Source organism: Crotalus tigris, unplaced genomic scaffold (genome assembly GCF_016545835.1).
Source record: "Crotalus tigris isolate CLP2741 ecotype Arizona unplaced genomic scaffold, ASM1654583v1 scf7180000023658.1318691, whole genome shotgun sequence".
Lineage (NCBI taxonomy): Eukaryota > Metazoa > Chordata > Lepidosauria > Squamata > Viperidae > Crotalus > Crotalus tigris.
In genome coordinates, this window is record NW_024100104.1 from 234,888 (window position 1) to 251,748 (window position 16,861).

Here is a 16,861-nt window from a genome sequence, read left to right on the forward strand (position 1 = left end):
AGCCCCAAATTTCTGTTGCTAAGTGAGACATTAAGACATTTTATAAACTTTCTTGCCACAATTGTTAATTGTGCAGAATCACTGCAGTTCTTAAGTTAGTTGTTAAGTGAATCTGTCTTCTCTGTTTTTGCTTGTTAGGAGGTTGCAACAGGTGATCCGCATGGCCCCAGAACACTACGACCGTCATAAATATGTCACTAAATGAACTGTTGTAAGTCAAGGAGTACCTGTACTTTTCTCTACAAACAGTAAGTATTTCAAAATATTCTGGCAATTATGAGAGAAAATGATAGCCAAGAAAAACAGCAATACTGTCCCAAAACTTAAGAAAACATAGAATTTTCCATGCCCTTTGTATTACTTGAAAATGTGCTCAACTGATGCATAATGTTTGTGCATAAAACATTAGTTTTAGGAATACCATTTGTTTTGATGATAATCAAAAAAATGGTGATACATATCTTACTGATTTAGGAAGAATAGTATACTTCAGACAAATTATATGGGGTTGGACCGGATGACCTTCAAGTTCTTCTACCCCTATGATTCTATGAAATTGCCACTCTGGAGACAAGTGAGCAATGCTTTCTCTGACAATGCTAAAAATGTAGCAAACTGATCTGTACTGACTACTGGTAATGTTCTTTAGCATTACAGCCAATACAACAGCCTAAACCAGGGGTAGGCAACCTTGGCTCTTTTATGACTTGTGGACTTTAACTCCCAGAATTCCTGAGTCAGCAAGGTTGCCTACCCCTGGCCTAAACAACATGACACTTTTTACAATTATTGAAATACATTTGGGAAGCTTCCATTTAGTCATACACTAAAGATAAAATCAGTGCTTCTGTGGTTGAAACCTTCATTAGACTTTGTTATATTTTAAGAACTTCATATTAGTAGTATAGTATTTTTTATGATAAAGGAACTAATTATATCACTATTTATAAGGGATATTTGTTTAGATTTTTGTAAAACATATTATCCAAAAATCAGAAAATTGCCCACAAAGTATCTAGTAATTTATCAATATCAGTATATCCAAAGCAACTCAGAACAGAGGAGCAAGGAGAAAATTAACTAGTTCAGCTAAGCAGCTTCTTGCCTGGTTGTACTTAAGGAATATAATATTATTTTATATAATATTTCACTGCAAGTGGGGCATGTCATCTCCTTTTTAATAATTAAATACAACTCCCATCTTTTTTTTTAATTCCAAGTTCTACAAAATTACATAGGATACTTTGCCTTGTACAATTTAAAGAATTCTCCCCAAGATATGTATACATACATATACACCTTTTAAACAAAACATTCATTACCATTTAATTCCAATGTTAAATAAGTAAGCCATGAGTCTAGATTCAAACAATATATTCTCACTCAAATGAATCCATTTTCCAAAAAGCAAGTTTAAACATTTGGACATGACAGCTTGCTGAAATCTTACCTCAATATCAAGTACTTCCTGAGTGTTATCCAAAAGCTTGACTTTGATTTGTATAGATCTTTCATATGTTCTAGGAGATGTTGAGACCATGGCAGAAGAAATATTCTGTCCTGGTTCCAGAGTACTCACTCCAGAATTTTTCTGCATTCCCAAACGAGATCCTGGAGTTTGCAATACTCTGTAAGTGCCTTCTATTTCTCCCATTTTTCACATCAGGCAACACTCCAAATAACCTAAAGTGAAACACAGGGATTAGATTTTAATATGAATACTTAAAAATGAACAAAGCAAAATACTGCTTTTTCCAGGCTTGAAAAAGTTTGTACAATAATAAAATAATTAAGTGATCTTATGGTAAGAATAACCAATCTTTTGGGGCTAGCTGTCATATGGGGGAGGGGGGGAGGATGGATTGCTAGTGTGCAAAACAATGAAACAAGATGGGTAGGGCTATGTTATATACATGAGCTTGGCCAGGATTTTCTGGTTTTTCTTCTAAACTTTCAAGGTGTGGATTTTTTTCTGGGCTTTTAAAACTACTTTTGTACTGCTTTAAAGGCTATTTGCAAGGCTTTTAAGGCTACTTTTAAGCTTCTATTGTTATATTATTTTAAAGCTTTAAAAGCAACATTTGCTTTATAATACAGTTGTATACATTACTATCTCAAAAAGATAGGAAGCTAAATTTTAGCTTTGTAGTAAGAAGGACAGCTTTCTGGAAGAAATAAATGAGTAAAAAAAATGAGATTCACAAACTACCAGTTCTGTAATTTATCTTGTACATTCAGTAGCCAAACCAATGAATGTTTTTTAATCCCACCTGTGCATCATTCATCTAGATGAAAGTTTGTAACAATGTACTGTAACTACATTTGAGATATTAAAATGAAATGCCATTCACATTCAGGATACAGCGTGCTCATTTCAAGTTTCAACATCAGCTCAATCCCCAGGCATATTCATAAGAGACCAGAGAGCAATAGAATGACTTGACTTCATAATACTGAATCAAAGATTGGAGGCTTAATTTCATTTCTAAATATAGATGGAACATATTTTCAAACATGGATTGGATGGCCAATAAATATTGTTAAATACAAATAAATAGACAATTGGAGTCTTCTATGCATTGTGGCAAGAAGATGTATTCAGAGCAAAATATGACAACTAACCAAGAAGCATTATTTCAATTTCAAAGAAAGGTAAATTGAGGTGTATTTTGTTTCACAGGATATGTAGTTCATACCAGTAAAGTTTTACACTTTCACACACATACAGTTTCCTGCTTTTATATACTTTTTAATATTGCAATTATATGCATATTTACATGCTTTACAAATAATGCCTTAATATCCGATTGCATAAAACTGTTATTACTGCAAAATAACTGCTCCTAAAACATTTTTACAATTCTTAAAATAAAAACTAATACAGTATGTAAATTTATATTCATGTCTTTAGTAATAGTCATTATATAGAGGAAATGTTTTTTAAAAATCAAAATCACCACTAATGTTTTAGTTCAATTAATTCAGTTCAATGAAAATAGTACAATAATCTCATAACTCTTCCATTTAGACAATAATCTCATAACTCTTCCATTTATAGCCTACTGAATGTCTGAACCTTTGCCCATAGTTGTCTGTGGCATTAAAAAAAGGGAAAGGAATCTTGGCAGCCTCACTGGATAAAATAAGTCATTGTGGAACTTTCCCCAGTCTGGGCAATACATCCTTCAGAAGTATAGGCAATTCTCATAATCCTTAGCCAAATGGCTCCATGAGTTTGCAGAGTCCACTCTGTCCACAGAACATACAATGAATGTCAATCATTAATTTAAAATCTCTTTTAAAAAGGCTATTATTTTAATTACTAATGTCTTAATTTTTATGTTAGGGACATGATGTCTGAAGTTACCATTTGTATTTCAGGCTTGAAATCTACATTCATTTTCAAGAAAGATATAGAATAGATTGTAATGCACTACTGAAGCAAAGCTACTTGAACACATTTAGCAGTCAATGCAAGGTACCAGTTTTGACCTTTAAAGCTTTACATGGCATGGAGCCAGATTATCCGAGAGACTGTCTCTTCAAGATTACATCTACCCATACAATCAGGTTCAACAGAAGTGTACTGTAAGTTTTGTCTGCAAAATAATTTCATCTGACAGGACTTAGGAAGGGAGTCTTTCCTGCCATATGACACCTGCTCTTAGAACATAATCTCCTCTGAAATAAAGTTAGGCCCAATCCTCATGGCCTTCTGGAAAAAAATCCAAACATGTTTTTTTCAGCAAGTCTGGGAATCCTCTGGTATTAGGGATCCCACATGCTGGCTGTATTATATGTACCACAATATTTTCTTTATCATGGTCTTGTTTTATCCATGATTATTGTTTTAATTATTTTAATTGGTTTTATAATATTTTTTTTAAATAGATGTTATTATACACTGCCCAAAATCACTTTGTGAGAGATGGGCAGACATATACATTTGACAGATAAATAAATGAATAAATGAATTTGCTAAATGAAAGTCTGAGGTTATCCTTTTTAAAGAACAGCAAACAGCTACTAATTGTTCATCCATACTTCTGAATGATACTGATTGTTTATTGACAGTAAATATTAATATATGAATTACATTTTGAAAGAAATTTCTCCTATCATGATTTTGTAAAAAGGCAATAAAAACTAAGAAATTTGCTCTGACTGAATCCTAGTAGTCAAGAGATGTGCTTTGTGGAACAATCCAATTCTGGTTATTTCTAAAAAATAATATTAATATGTTTGGAAAATAAAAAAGGAACTTGGGTCTTCAATCTATGTGTTCTATTATATACATAAAATCCTACCAACGGGCCAATACCAACAAGATTAGTTTCCCAGCTAAGGGATCAATCAAGGTCAAGAAATGTTGAATGATAATACACACACCCTCCATTCCACTGGGTAAAGGCTTAAACTAACTGCAATCCAGCAATGCCCAAGCTAAACAGAATCATTATATAAACAGCAAATGTTTCTGATTCTCAACTTGAGGAAAAACAGGGTAAAGTCCATTGATTTACAAAGGCAGGAGGAAAAGGCTAAAGATTTAAACAAATTGGGCTGAATTTCTATTTTCTGCAATAGATCTATATAAGTGGTATGTCTTGCTGCAGTAAACCAGCCTATCCGGCCATGTTGAGATTTTGAAATTTCTACCACAAATAACTTTCTCAATGTTTGAAGAGTCAGGATTTATCATTTGTCTTGTAAAGCTTGACCCACTATAGCATCAACCTTCCACTATGACTTTTTGTTTCAATGGGTTAACACCAAGATATGCTTTTGTTTCTTCTGCCTAATTATTCAATAACTGCAGCCTCCCAACCCCACCAACTTGACATTTACCCAAGTATTCTGCTTGGACAATATCATCTATTGCATAGGTGTCAAACTCGCTGTGTCACGTGTTGCAACTTTTTTCGCATTGCCAGTGCTGGGGTGGGCATGGCCTCTGTATTATGCAACCAGCCCGTGGGCTGACAGTTTTACACCCCTGATCTATTGGGATAACCAAACAGAAGGGACTCAAAGGTGCTTTTTCAAAAGGCAACTTGACTTTGTTTTTCCTAGCAAAAACAGTCCAATTGCCTTTTGAAAAAGCACCTTTGAGACAACCATGACCTGGATGACTAAGAATCTGCACAGATAAACAGAAATGAGAACCTCAAATCTCTGTCTACTACTAGCCCAACTTTTCCAGAGAAAAAGTTGATTATAAAACAAAGCCACCTCATCAGTGGAAGACTCCTAAAAAGGCAAGAGATACATTTCTGTTTTTCCTAGATAAAATTACAGCTATATTCTACTTCAAAAGACCAAGTCTTTGTGCCTCTTCCCGGGAGTACTAAGAAACACTGCTAGGATACAATTAAAAGTTTTTCAAGGACTACAATGCAAAGATATGTTACAGCAGCAAAATCCCTCTCAAAGAAGGATAAGGAAGAGGCTCTGCAATGATGGAGTTGTTCTATTTTGAGAACTTTTTATTATTTTTGGCCTAAATCCAGGCTACTTCTGCTGCCCAGCTATTTTTTAGGCAAGTCCAGTGAGACTCTTGGGAAAGGCAATCTTCCATTTGAATCTTCCCTTCTATCTCCAGGTAAGATTTCCATCTCCAAAATGGAGCCTTTCCCCTCTCTCAAATAAAGGGAACATAATCTTGCCTTTTTCTGCAAACACCCCCCACCTTTAATAGCAGAGAAAAACTTTCAACAGGAATATATCTTTTCAATTTCCATTCTTTGATTTTGTTTCACTTTCAATTCTGTCTTGAGCTAATCTTCTCCAGCAAACTCTGCTCTTCTTGATGGTTTTATGCAGACTAAAAATTGAAATATCATTCAGTACAGCTAAGAGTTATTTGGAGGTTTTATTTAGAATTTATTTTATTTGTGTTATTATTGCAATACTTTAGAATAGAAAAGAGTGGAAGGGACCTTGGAGGTTTTCTAGTCCAGCCCCTGCATGAGCAGAAGTTATACCACAGGTCGGCAACCTGCGGCTCCGGAGTCGCATGCGGCTCTTTGAGCCTTCCCCTGTGGCTCCCAGCCTCCTCTGCCTTTGCAGAGAGAGAGACAGAGACAGAGAGAGGCAATTGCGCTTCCCTGCTTTTCTCTCTGTCACACACTCTCTCTCACTCTCTCTCTCTCTCTCTCTCTCTCTCTCTCTGTGTGTGTGTGTGTGTGTGTGTGTAAAAGAGTGCTCTCTCTCTCTCTCTCTCTCTCTCTCTGTGTGTGTGTGTAAAAGAGTGCACTCTCTCTCTCTCTCTCTCTCTCTCTGTGTGTGTGTGTGTGTGTGTGTGTGTGTGTGTGTGTGTGTAAAAGAGTGCACTCACAGTGTTCTCCGAGGAACTGGGCGGAACTCCTCCCTTTGCTGCGTCTCTGCAGGAAGCAGGAAGGGCAGGAGAGAGCTAGCTAGCCCAGCTAGGCTGACTCAGGAATTCTGGGAGTTGAAGTCCATGAGTCATAAAAGAGACGAGGTTGCCTACCCCTGATCTTGTTGGACAACAGCTTGAAGCTTGCTAGGTGAGCAGCAGATAGGGAGGGAGAAAGAGAGAGAGAGAAAGAGAGAGAGGGAGGGAGAGAGAGAGAGAAAGAAAGAGAGTGGGGAAAGAGGAGTGGCAGACCAAGGCAGATAGAGAGGGAGGGAGGGAGAGAGACAGAGAGAGAGAGACCCTTTTGACATCTAAAATGAAGATAACACTGCATATATCCTTTTTTTACCTTTGTGCATATGTAATTTTATTCTCTTAAAGCATTCTCTTGGTGATCATTATTTTAATAGTATGGATATTCCCAAGAGTCATATTTTTACTTTTATTTTTAATGTGTGTGTGTGTGTGTGTGTGTATACATGCACACACACACACACACACACACACAAACACACACACACACACACACACACACCTATAATAAAAGTAAAAAAGGATATATGCAGTGTTATCTTCATTTTAGATATCAAAAAGGTTTTGCGGCTCCCGGTGTTTTGTTTTTGGTGGAAAACAGGTCCAAGTGGCTCTTTGAGTGTTTTGGGTTGCCTGCCCCTGAGTTATACCATTTCAGACAAGTGACTGTCTAGTTCAGGGGTAGGCAACCTTGGCTCTTTTATGCTGGCTCAGGAATTCTGGGAGTTGAAGTCCACGAGTCATAAAAGAGCCCAGGTTGCCTACCCCTGGTCTAGTCTCTTCTTTCATCTGCCTTTTGTTGTCAATACTCTTACAGTTGGAAGAGATTGTTATATGTGTGGTAACTAGGTTCAATTCATCAAAATTGTTTTTGACAATTGCTTAAAAATCTTATTCATAATATTTATACGGAGATAAATAAATCCACTACCTGATATCGAGTTTAATTTTAAATGGTAGTTTGATTTTTAATTTAAATGGTAGTTTAGGAAGCTAACTGAAATGAAGACACTTCCTATCACTTTTATTGGCCACCAGTACTACAAAACATTCTAAATGCAATAGTTTAAAAGATGAACTCATAACAATTACATGCAACTTCTACTGCACTACTAGCCTTGCAAGAAAAATAAGATTATAGATGCCAGAACAATAAAACACATTTATGTAAGAAATTAAGGGGTCTAATTGAATTGTATTTATATAGGTTTCACTCAGTAAGTTTCTGAGCAGTATGCAATTAAAATGCTAAATACAATACACAACTAAAACCAGTAATGAATAATAGATAAAAGGCTGCAGCTTGCCAAACTTAAAAATACTTTCAGATGAAAGGGTTTTTATTTAACTTGTAGAGTTAATTCTTATCTAGAGTTCCATAGCTATGCACCACTATTAAAACATCACTGTACCCTGCAAGAAATATGCACTGGGTATTTCCAAGAGCACTGCCTCTGCTGGTCTCAATGTATAGGATGAGGAATATATAAAAGTAGGCATTTATTCCATTTAGTCAGAAGGAAACTAGTCCATGATGAAATTAAAAAGGTCAAGGTTAGTACTTTTGACTGGATCCCAAAATAAATACAATATTTTATGACAAATAACATAAGGCTCATTAAGGAGCTGATACAATATGTGTATTCTGGGGAAATGAAGGCAACATTCTGGGAATGGCAATCTTACCTGAACAAAGGTGAATACATTACAGGTAGTCCTCAATGGAGCCCAAAATTTCCGTTGTCGAGACATTGAATTTTGCCCCATTTTATGATCTTTCTTGTTACAGTTGTTAAGTGAATCACTGCAGTTGATAAATTAGTAACTAGTTGTTAAGTGAATCTGGCTTCTCCATCAACTTTGTACGAAGGTCATAAAAAGAGATCATGTGACCTTGGGACACAGCAACGGTCATAAGTATGAACCAGTTGCCAAGCATCTGAATTTTGTTCACGTGACCATGAGGATGTTGCAAAGGTCGTAACTATGAAAATAGTCATGTGTCTCTTTTTTCATTGCCATTGTAACTTTGAATGGCCACTAAATGAACTGTTGTAAGCAAGGACTACCTGTACTGGAGTATCCATAATTTGTAAATCTACTTCACGAAAAAGTGATAGCTGTAATAGCATTCAATTATTTCTTGATATTGTCTGATATCGTAACTATCTTTGTGTCTTATCTCAACTGAACCACCAGTCAAGCTTGGTCATGTGACATACATTAACCAGAATTGGAAACAAAATTGTATTGCTCATGTAAGTTTTAGGGTTGTGTAATGTTCCAGTTTTAATTCTAAAAAGGTGGCTTCAGAGTACCAATGTAATGCCCATCTTCAACTTGTTAAAATAGCTACAAAGTAGTTGCAAAGGGAAGCATCACAAAGTAGTTGCAAAGGGAAGTCTGTATTACATTTTTCCCTTTAACAGTTTAACTATTTAACACTACAATATGAATCTAGAGAAAAGGAATCTACCATTTGGAAAATATTTTCAGCATACCTCAATCAGTGCAAATGTTTTGCAAGAAAAGTATGAGGTTTATGTACAAACTTTACCTGTGCCCAAACTGACCAGAAACAGGTTAGTAACATTGTAAATCGTTGTGTGGCCCTTACAGTATATAAAGAAACACATATGCAAACCTTGTGCAAACACAATAAATAGAATATAACCAAGTTTCCTGTAATAGCTAAAGCAAACTAGAAAAGATAGCTATCTATATGCAGCAATTTTCAGGAACAATGGTTTGTACTCATTACAACATTTAAACTTACAGGCAAGAGTTCCACAAGCTTTTTAGAAGAAAAGCAAAATAAAGTAGGCTGTTTAACGTCTTGAAAAAACTGACTTGTATTAAATCTATCAAAATGACAGTGACATGAGTCAGCTTTTAAAACGCAATTTCTGAAGAATAATCATTGTATTATTACAAAATTATTTAAATACACAGCTGATTTCAGCAGCTAGCATGGAATCAGGATAAAGATAACCTAACCCTAATGAAAAAGAGTTTTAAAACAAACCTCGCTACAAAGTTCCAAGTTGTGCGGCATACTTGGGAGCAATCACCAGGATTTAACACAATTACAGCATCAAATCTCGGCTGCAAAGATTTAGGGGGTGTACAGATTATGGCAACTCTCTGGTTCCAGGCTAGAAGTCACAAGAATCCCATTCGATACCCATCTCTGGTATGGGTATCGTCAAAGGGAGTGGCAGGGGCCAAAGAAACGGCCGTGGTTTTATATTTTCCAGGAAAAGACTGCTAATCCATCCCAGGTTCGACCTCGCGCCCCCACTTCATCATAAATCCTTGGGCCACGAATCCTAGGAACCCACAGGGTTGACAATAGGGAAAAGCGAAGAGGCTTCGTCTACAGGCCCCCTTTCAACACGGTTCTGAAAGAGTGAGCCCCCCCCAGCAGACTCAACACAGATCTCTGTTATGGACATCATTCCTTCATCACTTTGTTCATTCCGCCGTTTTCTCGAGCGCGTTCTCACCTTAAACCGCCGCCAAAAAGAACCCCGACGGCCGCCACCGCTGCCACTCAGTCACTCCTTCGCCTGCTCGCGCCTTCCCTGCTTCGCCCCTTCCCCGCTTCAGAAGGCCAGCGCCATCATTGCCTCCCCTTTTGCCTGATACCTGTTTTTATTGGCTACCTCAGACTTCCCGGGGGCGGGGCTTCAATTCCCCCCCCCCCGCTCCAAGAGCCCACAGTCAGCAACCTCGGAGGAAGGCGGAGTCTGCCTGGAGTAGCACGCGGGGGTGTTCGTCTGATTATGGGAGCAGCTCAGAAAATGCGTGGCGACAAGAAACTAAGGGCGTTATCCCTAGTGGCATTCAGGACCTTGCAGGGTTGGGCGAGGCATGTATCGCTATTAATGAAGAATGTGTGAACAGAAGGTGGAAGATAGGTTTCCTTAAATTAATAAACATGACATCCTGTGAAGTGTGATATTTTCAACTGCTTTTATTATATTGAAATAGAATAAGGAAAACATACTTATAAAAATGGACCATTGCGTTACTCCTTTTCAAAATCCCCCACTCGTTCCAATTAATGCAATGGGAAAGTGCACTTGTTAGAGCTACTTACCTCAGAGATGGGCTCAGCATGGGTCACTAAAACAAATGAGGAAATTCTGCCTTTCAGAGTTTCAGCTGTGCTGAATTAGCGCTCATAACAGCTGTTGCTAGGTGGCCAAATGCGATGAAGAATGGGAAACAGGTCAGCTATATTTAATATATTGCAAGTTCCCCTTTAAGCAATAGAGTCAAACACAATATGACTGCAGGTATTTTTGCAGTTCTTAAACTGCTTCTACATTGTGGTTTCATTGATTTTTCTGACCCTTTGTTTTTCTAATGAACCCCAACTGATGCCAAGTTTGTAACCTAAAGAGCCAAAACGGGAATAAAGGAGGGAGGAGGCAAAATATACTTGGCACGCTTCCAACTAAAGAAAAAAATATTGTAATTCTCTTGTTTAAAAAATTAGGTGGAATTTTAGGGAAAAAAACTTTTATTCCAAAAAATAAAGTTTTCAAAGACACTAAAATTAAAGCATTACACATTTTCATTCAGTATTTATAACATGGAACACTATAGCCATCCAATTTCACTTTAATCTTGTGATGTGGCTTTGTCTCATTTCCTAGAGTATGATTTACACAGGTTTATCCTGTTCTTTTCTGTACCATAGAACACCACCCAGCACCCATAGAACACCACCAAAATAACATCAAGGAAAGTCAGGACAATTCACCCTTATGCTGGCAGCTTTCTTAGTACAGCAAAGATTAGATTTTGTTAAACATTAATGAGAAACTCACAAGTTGGAAAGGACTTTGGAAATCAAATCATTCTAACGCAATCCAAATCTATGATCACTCAGTGCAAGATCTACAATGTAGGATGCTACTACATATTCCTGGTAAATAGCAATGGAGTCTTTGATTAAATACTTCTATCAAAGAGGATACAACTATCCTTTTGAACAGTATCTTACATTATTGAATGTCTTGAGAATTAGTAATTCCCCCCCCCTAAAGTTTTCCCAAAATTTGCTTCCCTGCAATTTCTATTCAATGATGCTGATGTTGCCACATGAAGCAACACAAGAAAAACCTGCTCAATCTTTTGCATATTAGTCTTTCAGGTGTTACTGAAGATTGCTATTTATTTCCTTCACCTTTTCTTCCTTGGGCAAATATATACAGCTGTTTCAACCTTTTTCATTAGGCTTAGTTTCCAGCCTCCATATACTCCAAACATGATATAATACAAAACCAGAATAGGATGGTTACTTCATAACACAATACTATACTTCTGTTAATGTTTTTCTACCAGTGAAATCTCACTTTTGGATAATACCTAGCTTGTTCTGCCACTCTCAGGTTTTTCCCAAGTTTTCCCCATCAGACTTGTATCTTAACATTTTCTACCTAACTGAACAATAATACATTTACGATATAAATGCAGCCTAATAATAGCCATTCTGCTTTGTCTTCCATCTAAGGGAATATTTTTGTTCATTATTTCAGATTAAAAGTATATTTGAAATTTATAGACCATAATACGTATGCTTCTCCTTCCTTCAAGAATTCTTTTGTTATAATATTCCTAAGTGTTCAATTGTTTATATCTGAGGACGTAACAGTATATCTCACTGATTGCAGCTGTAACTGGCACATGAATGTAATCTAATATGCAGTATTTTAGTAAGCAATAGCAAGAAAAATATTCCAATTCAGTCATCGTTAAGAGTCCTTTCTTACGATAATTGTTCTGTAATAGCAAACCAGTGAACCGTCTATTTAAACATTCTGATGGTGAGGAATGAAAGGGAAAGGTGTTGAGAAAATCAAGATAGTTGGGTTGGTAGGATGTGATACCAGTAATGGTGACTGAGAGAAAGGAGGGAAGGTAGGAAAGATGTTAAGATCAGCAGGTATATAGCCAGTGGGATATATTGTGTTTGGAGCTGCTGAGACAGTTGAGAAATACATATACAGGCCATTCAGAAGAAGTATCAGTGGCATCATCTTTGTTTCTGAAGGAAAGATTGCAGAATACCAGCTTTGCTCCATTTGTTCCATAATCACTTCAGGTTCTTTTAGCTCAGGGCAACAAAAACATTTGGGATTTTATTTCTACTGAATTGTGACAGATCTAAAAAAGTTTAGAACTCACTGAGCATGATGTATTTGTTTTGGACTGAAAAAAATCATTTCTGATTTGTGCATATTAATAGACATTAAAGTAATATTTGTGTTTAAATTAACAACATTGTAAAATAATTTTTAAATAATGGTACAGCAAATAAAATGTGAGTTAGGATTACTGGAATCAATTATGTAGGAAGATGATAGACTCCCTTTTAATAGATGTATTCAGAGACTAAGTATTCAACTTTAATTTCTGTAGTTATATACTGGACAGGGAATTGGATTCTTTGTCCTAGGATTTCTTCCAATAGTCTGATCAAGCAGCATAGGTAAACAAGCGGTTTATGGAAGAAGCAGAAATTGTTAACATTACCTATATAAAACCATACATCATGTAATCAAAAGGATCCATTTTTTGTTTATTGTATTTGTTGTGTAAACACATTTGACATGGTTCCATTACAGGGCAAAAAAGTTATCCCGAGTTTAGATTGTTATTGTGTCTGAAAATAAAATGGCTTTTTGGTTGCCAAAAACAGTCTTTTTTTGGCTCTCTTATCCCACCACAGTATTAAAACCCCTAATTTGCACTGCTTGCAAACTACACTTGGGCTCCTGTCCACATGAACCAATGTAACTTTGTAAACTTAAAGAGTATAATAATCTTTTTAAATACTAAAGTTAACATTATGTGGCAAGCTTGAATGATTATTTTTGAATCTCTCTAACACACATTTGCAGAGAATAGATGCAAATCAGAGCTGTAAATGGTGTGATATACTCACTGGCCTACTCTATGCTTCGTTTAACTGCAGATTAATGAATGCAGAAATGGATGTTCTTGGAAGCATGTGATGAGAATATAGCATTTCCCCTCTGCCTCAATTTCATTCAGATTTCCTCAAAAATTTGAGGCATCTAAAGAGATATGGTAAAAGATGAACAGGAAGCTATTAAGGTACCAAATGTATCTGGTATCAAAGCAAAAGTTTAGCTCAACAGTCACATACTCCCAACACCAAAACAAAACAAAGCCAAATCAAATGGGAATGCCAGGACTCAGTTTGCGTGTGATTTTATTTTCCTTTTCTTTAGCGTTGTACTTATTGTGAATTATTTTAAAAATGGCTAGAGTTTACAGTAGCTTGGATGTATGAATTCAGCCAGGGTAAATGTTCTGGTAAGATTCTTCCAGCTAGACTTGATTCTTGGTGATTGCATTTATGAGTCTGTGAACCTTTTGGACATGTCATGTCAAAAACTCGGAAAATGTCTAACTTGTCTCTACTACGTCATACCTCCCCCCCACTGAACAAAACAGAACAATTTCTTATATATTCATTTATTTTTTTAACAAATATAGTTCAATCATGTGTGGTGCTATGTATTCTATCAAAAAACATTCTATAATTACAAAAATGAAATACAAGTAAAACAGGCTTAGACACATGCAAAATAGTAATTTAGTAATTACATAATGCCAAATGAATATTTGATTATTAATTAGCCAACTGTTAAGACAGGTCAAATTAAAACCAATACATATAGATCTGCTTAACCCTCAATGAAGTAAGTTACTAACTTAAACTGTTGCAGTGTCCCTGGAGTCATATAAATAACTGGTGGGTCACCTAAAATGTTGTGTTGTGTCATGTTTGACATGTGTGTCATAGATACATCAGTCTATATTGTTTTTTCTTGGCAAGCAATTTTGCAAATACCTTTTTCTTATGGCTGAGAAGGAATGACTGGCCTAAAGTCTTGAAGATAGCTTTATACCTATAGGAGGAATAGTACTTGACTTCCACACCTGTCTCTTAGTTGCATCTAATGCTATAGATATATAATGGATTTCTGTTTATGCAATGTTCGACTTTTTTGTTTACTTTCCCCTTCAATCCCTATTGCTGTGGCCCAGATCTGTACACAAAATTCTTATAGAAAAACTGGGATGCAAGAAACAGTATAAGGAATATTCCATTCTGCCAGTAGAACCTTTTGATTATAACTAGCAGTCAAATATTTACATAATCTAGTTCTATGTTTCTTTACCTCAGCAACTTTAAGATTGGAGTTGAAGTCCACACACATTAAAATTGCTGAAATAGGGAAATAATCTTGTCATAAATTTACAATGGGCAACTAGTTTCACCCTAAACACAACAAAAAATAAAGGTTGTAATACTTTTTATTTTGCATCAATATGGAAAGGAACGGATAACTGTGCTTGCTTGCTGAATGCATATCTCTTACAAGGTATAATGGGAAGGCACTCACAGGTGAGCATTTTTTTGTAAGTGCTCCCTGTTGTGGAACATCCTGCCCCTAGCTAGAAGATTGATACTCTCACTCAACTTTTAGGAAATACATACAATAGCTGAAAACATCCTATTCCAAAGAGTATTAGTGAAGTTATACTTGCAGTGAATCTAGATGTTATTTTATTGTTTTTGTTGTAGTATGCTCATTTTGCTATTTAGATTAAAATTGTCTGAAGCAGCATAAAAGCATTAAAAGTAAATAAATCAGGAAATGATATTAATGCAAAGAATTTTTTAAAAATAGCAATTAGTAGAGAAAACTAGCTGGACTTCCACTGAAAATACTATCTTAAGGGAAAATTGAAAATACTTATTATGTACAATATAGTGTAGTATGGTATAAATAGTACTTACTCGTTTTTAAGCTATCAGTACAGATAGTCTTTGACTTATGACCACTTGTTAAGTTAGAAACACAGATGTTAAGTGAATCTGGCTTTGACCCATTGACTTTGCTTCTCAGGAGGTCACCAAAAGTGACCCGGGACACTGCAACCATCATAAATGAGTCAATTGCCAAGCATCTGAATTGTGATCAGATGACGATGGAAATGCTCAAAGAGTCGTATATATGAAAAATGGTCATAAGTTACCTTTTTCAGTGCCATTGTAACTTTATATTGATGTTAATGAAATAAAAGCATACAACCTCATGTTCAAATCAGTTTCCAATGCAATATATGGTTTAATACTTTTTTCAGCACAAACATCTATTGTGGGCTTTTCATTTATTACATTTTCTTTCTCTTATGATGCAGCATACTGAATACAAAGTTAAATACACAATTGAATGAGAAGATTGAAATGTTATTAGATGCAGAGAATAAAGTATAAGTAGCCATTTCAGGACCATGATTAATTTAAACATAGTGCTAAATTAAGTCATTTAATTTTAGCTATGATTTCATGGGTGCACCTATTCATTTTTATCTGAATACTTAGCATTATTTATAAAACAAGCCTCGATGTCTTTAGTTAACCATGACCAAAATATACCATAACTAATTACAGGGATATGTATCCCTCCCTTATTTGGCAGCTTCCAGACTTCCCCAGATTGTGTTGTTGAAATCCTGCAGCAGAATTGCTTAATTGCAAGTAGTCCTTGACTCACAATTAAGCCCAAAACTCTGTTGAGTTTTGCTCCATTTTATGACCTTTCTTCTTGTCACTGTATTTGAATCACTGTATTTGATAAGTTAGTAACATGGTTGTAAAGTGACTCTGGCTTACCCATTGACTTTGCTTGTCAGGTCACAAAAGGTGATCGCATGACCCCAGGACACAGCAACTGTCATAACTATAAGTCAACTGAAAAATATCTGAATTTTGATCATGTGACCATGGGGATGCTGCAACAGTCTTGTTTGAAAAATGGTCATAAGTCTCTTCAGAGATGTTAACTTTGAATGGTCAGTAAACGAACTGTTGTAAGTCAAGGATTACCTGTATTGGCTGTGCAATTTTATTTTTTTCTTCTTTAAAAGGTGAATTATACTCTATAGCACAGGTGTCAAACTCGCCACATCATGTGACGTATCATGACGTATCTCAACTTTTTTCGCATTGCTGGAGCTAGGATGGGCGCAGCCTCTGCATGATGCAATTGGCCCATGGGCCGGCAGTTTGACACCCCTGCTCTACAGTAAACATTTTCTCTCATTTTTCTACCTGCTAGAATAGATGCAATATACAGTATCAGAACCTGTAATACAAGAACTCACCTTTGTGATTCATAGCAAGTAAAAAAATCATTTCACTTGACCTATCCATTACATTTATATCCAGCCTTGGAAGTTGTTTAACATGTCTGATCCAAAATCAGAGCTAGCTTTCATGACAAAGGGAGAGTTAGAACTTACAGTCTCCCCGTTTCTAATCTAGTACCTACTATCACTAGTTCAGCTCCACTTCTACTCATGATGAGGTAACACATCCTAGCATTCTGCCACAGATTC

The 16,861-nt window shown here is 36.1% G+C and overlaps 1 protein-coding gene across 2 annotated transcripts in view; it reads right to left on the reverse strand.

Moving 5' to 3' along the window:
* The window catches only part of FARP2 (FERM, ARH/RhoGEF and pleckstrin domain protein 2), a 68,716-nt gene extending 58,646 nt beyond the window's left edge, over window positions 1-10,070 (reverse strand). For both annotated transcript variants that reach the window (XM_039320597.1, XM_039320598.1), the window contains exons 1-2: window positions 9,916-10,070; window positions 1,451-1,683 (exon numbers count right to left, since the gene is read on the reverse strand). In XM_039320597.1, coding sequence (XP_039176531.1) covers window positions 1,451-1,654 — 204 coding nt within the window. In that variant the 5' untranslated portion in view covers window positions 1,655-1,683; window positions 9,916-10,070. The remainder of the gene's footprint in view (window positions 1-1,450; window positions 1,684-9,915) is intronic.
* Between the last annotated feature and the right edge of the window lie 6,791 nt (window positions 10,071-16,861).